Source organism: Chiloscyllium plagiosum, chromosome 14 (genome assembly GCF_004010195.1).
Source record: "Chiloscyllium plagiosum isolate BGI_BamShark_2017 chromosome 14, ASM401019v2, whole genome shotgun sequence".
Taxonomy (NCBI): Eukaryota; Metazoa; Chordata; class Chondrichthyes; order Orectolobiformes; family Hemiscylliidae; genus Chiloscyllium; species Chiloscyllium plagiosum.
The window spans coordinates 64640773-64644821 of NC_057723.1; the positions used below are offsets into that span (position 1 = coordinate 64640773).

Below are 4049 nucleotides of genomic sequence, written 5' to 3' on the forward strand. Positions count from 1 at the left end.
CTGTGTTCCCCCATCCTCCCTTGCGCCCCTACCCCCGTTAGTCCCACACCCTCTCCGGGGCAGCCAGAGTAGACATTGGCATTAAGACTGCTGCTGCCTTTGTGGGGTAAGTCTCCAATTAGCATCCACACACACAGACAGACACAACATTTTGACAAGTTATACCTCTGCCCTGTACAGAACAGTGTTAGAAAGAATATCTGGGGAAGTGGGGTTTAGGATTTACCCCTATGTAGAAGTCCAGGGAAAGTTTGGGGAGAGCGAGGGAAGGGAGGAGGTCAGTCATTTGGAGACGATGCCTGGGCTCGATGTCCAGGACTATTGTCGGCAGCATTTCAGGGAGCCAAGATCGTTTTTAATCATTGTAAACAAAAGTCACGATCGGGGTTGAAACAGCTCTTTGAAGTAATGTTTCTATCGGGACCGCGAGATCTCCTTCAGATAATCTGATATTCGGATAATTGATCTACGGATAATCGAGGTTCCTCTGTAGATGCTGGTATTGCAGCAGCTTGGCTGGGGTGTAACACATTCTGGAGTACAAGTCTTCAGCATCATGGACTATCATGGCAGTACCTGCAAAGGTTGACAGAAAATGCATGTATATACGTTTTTGAGAATATTATGAGCACTCCAGGCATGACTTTAAAATTGCTCCTGAATTGTATTTGTGGGCTTGTGCCCTTCTTTCTTTGAAAACTACTTGACTCTGGAAAGCAACTCAGATATGCTATACTGGAACCATTAAAAACATCAAATATAATCCTGTCCTACCAGTTGTAAATCTACTGTATCTCTTGATTTTCTAAAATTCAGTCAGTAATGGACATCGCTATTGAGGTTGGCATTCATTGCCTATCCTTGGTTGCACTGAGAAGCTGATGGTGAATTGTCTTTTTGAACTAAATGTTTTGACACAATTTCTCGAGTTACACGTTGGACTGCAGTTACTTTTGAATCAGACACTGTCAGCACATCCAATTTCCCTCCCAAATAGACATAAATAGACAGTGACAGTTGTCAACCTCATGGCAACATTTACTGAAAGTTACAGTTTTATTTCTAGAATTTCAAAACTGAGTTAAAATGATCAGACTGTGATGATGAGATCAGACTCCACATTCTCCAGTTGATTGTGCCAAGCCTGTAGATCAGCAACATAACCACACAACTACTGTGGCTAAAGTTAAATTCCAGGTTGAAATTAATTTCTCACTGTTCGTTCTTCTTTAATGTGTGGGAGTACAATATTCAATCTCAATCTCTTTTAAAAAGCCCATTATGACTAGAATTTCATTTCCATAGAGTTGGTCTTTTTATGCTGCTGAGCAAAACATGCACCTCTCACATGTAGTCAAGTTCACTTTGTTATGCTCAGCGATGAAATAGCTTACTGAAGTCTTGTATAATCATGGGAGAGGACAGTTTCTGCTGAATTTCTGTAGAATAAAGAGGGGAAGTAACAAAGGAAGTTAGTCAAGTCCATTTCAGTATTAATTTTCTCAAAATAACATTCAGCAGGAGGCAATGGTAAAGTTTCACTTCAAGGTCTATCATTAGCATTTACTTTTCAACCTACATTTAATTACTTGGAGAAGTAAACCAAATGCTTGTCGAATGAAGTATCTTATTCATTGTAATCATTGATCAGCACCCTACGCACTTCCTTTCTAGGTACTGTGAAGGTTGTGGTGTGTGACAGGAAGAGAAAAGACCCGTTATTCTTCTCAGCTATATGTTGTAACATGAAATGAAGTGAAAAATAATTGGAGACTTGGGAGCAAAAAGATGGCTTTCAGAAACCTTCCAAATCGTAACGATGTATTTAACTGGTCTGCGAATCATTTGGCTGACTATTTCAGAATGGTAGGTAAAGCCAAAGACTATTTGTTCTTCCTTATACTCCGCTGATCTCCGTGAACAATGGTTTTTCAACTGTGTGGACTGATTATCTGGCTGACAGGCAAAGTAAAACTTCAAGCAGTTCAATGATTGTCAACAAGTATATCAAAGTATGCTTTTAAAATATTAGAATGTGATAACATACCTTTTTTCACCATGTGTTGGGAAGTTGTGCTTTCTTTAGAGTCTAAAAAGTTATTTGTTTAACACTTTCATGTATTAATATGATCATCAATTTTGTTGATGCCTTACTTACCTTTAGATTCAATTATTCCCATGTTCTCTTGGCCAATCTCCCATTTTCGACCCTCCCTATACTTGAGCTTGTCCAAAATTCTGCTGTATGCCCAAACTTGTGCTAAGTTCTGGAGATTTTTTGCTCACTGACTTAGAACTGTTCCCAGTCCAGCAATATTTTGATTTAAAATTCTCATTCTTGTTTTCCAATTCTTCAATGCCCTGGCTTTTCCTCCTTCTACAAGCTCCTCCAGCAGAACAAAACATTCTGATCTCACTGGTTCTCCAATTTTGGCCTTTTCAGCATCTCCAATTTTTGTCTCTCCTCGATTGGTCTTGAATTGTCTGTGCCATAAGTTTTGGAATTCCATCTTCAAACTTGTCATCTCTCTAACATGACCTCTACTTTTAAGTCACTCCTTGAAATGTATCTCTTTAACCAAACCTTGGTCCACCTGTTCTCATATCATTAAAGTTGTCAGTATGGCAACTTTAATTAAATTTTAATTTAATTAAAATTTAATTAAAGTTTTTTGATAACGCTCATGAAAAGCTTCTTATGATGTTTTACTACATTAAAGAAGCTATATAAATGCCAACTCTTGTTGTTAGCACACCTTGTGCAGTTGATTGAAAAGGTAAAACATGATGTTTGCTAAAGGCCATCTCTTTTTTTATTTGCAAAGTTTAAACTCTAACAAAAATTTGAAGACATTGTCAGTTTACAGCCTGAGTCAACTCATTCTGTAGATTAAAATATTTTGCAATAAAAATGCTTAAATCATCAGCTAGTTTCCAATAACTACTCATAGTGATATGTTATGAAATGGTTTTTTTTAAATTGCAAAAGATTTGTTTAATGAGACAAGCCCTGAAAATTGCTTTAGTAATACTTATCCTGTCACCAGCAAGAGACAAATGTTACGATATGAAGTTGTATTTCTTCTGATGAACATAAAAAAATGTGACTCTAAGTTAAATTGCTACATCTGTTTCTAAAATAATCTCATGTCTTTTTGGATTTATTGAGCAAGGTGACACTGTCAGTTGCATGTGAATGTTTCAAGTGAATACTTATTAATTTATACAACGGTACAGAAATAATGCATTCTGACAATCAGAATCTTTTTCCCAAATTTAAAATGTCTAATACAAGGAGACATGCATTTAAAGAGAGAGGGAGAAAGTTCAAAGGAGATGTGAGGGGCAAGTCTTTTTATACAGAGAGTGGTGGGAGTCTAGAACGCGTTGCCAGGGATGGTGGTGGAGGCGTTTAAGGGACTTTTAGATCAGCACATGAATATGCAAGGAATGGAGGGATATGGACCAAGGGGAGGCAGAAGGGATTAGTTTAATTAGGCATCATGTCCAGTACAACAACATGGGCTGAATGGCCCATTTCTGTGCTGCCCTGTTCTATGTTATATGTTCTAAAAATTATGTTGACCTGACATACCATAAAGTAGGCCATTGATGCCAGCCTCCCTATCTCGCTGTCTAGTCATTATTTAATTAATGGTTGTAATTCCATGTGCCTGTGTTGTCCCCATATAGAACATAGAACATAGAAGAATACAGCGCAGTACAGGCCCTTTGGCCCTTGATGTTGCGCCGATCCAAGCCCACCTAATCTACACTAGCCCACTATCCTCCATATGTCTATCCAATGCCCGCTTAAATGCCCATAAAGAGGGAGAGTCCACCACTGCTACTGGCAGTGCATTCCATGAACTCACGACTCGCTGAGTAAAGAACCTACCCCTAACATCTGTCCTATACCTACCACCCCTTAATTTAAAGCTATACCCCCTCGTAATAACTGACTCCATACGTGGAAATGACCGGAAGGGTACAGATTAAAGATAAATAGCGGAATATTAAGAGGGAACATAAGGAAACACATTTTCACC

At 38.6% G+C, this 4049-nt stretch overlaps 1 protein-coding gene across 2 annotated transcripts in view; it reads left to right on the forward strand.

Annotated features, from left to right (window-relative positions):
* The first annotated feature begins 1702 nt into the window (after window positions 1-1702).
* Window positions 1703-4049, forward strand: part of LOC122556775 (lymphocyte cytosolic protein 2-like) — a 159046-nt gene continuing 156699 nt past the window's right edge. For both annotated transcript variants that reach the window (XM_043703923.1, XM_043703925.1), the window contains exon 1: window positions 1703-1866. In XM_043703923.1, coding sequence (XP_043559858.1) covers window positions 1789-1866 — 78 coding nt within the window. In that variant the 5' untranslated portion in view covers window positions 1703-1788. The remainder of the gene's footprint in view (window positions 1867-4049) is intronic.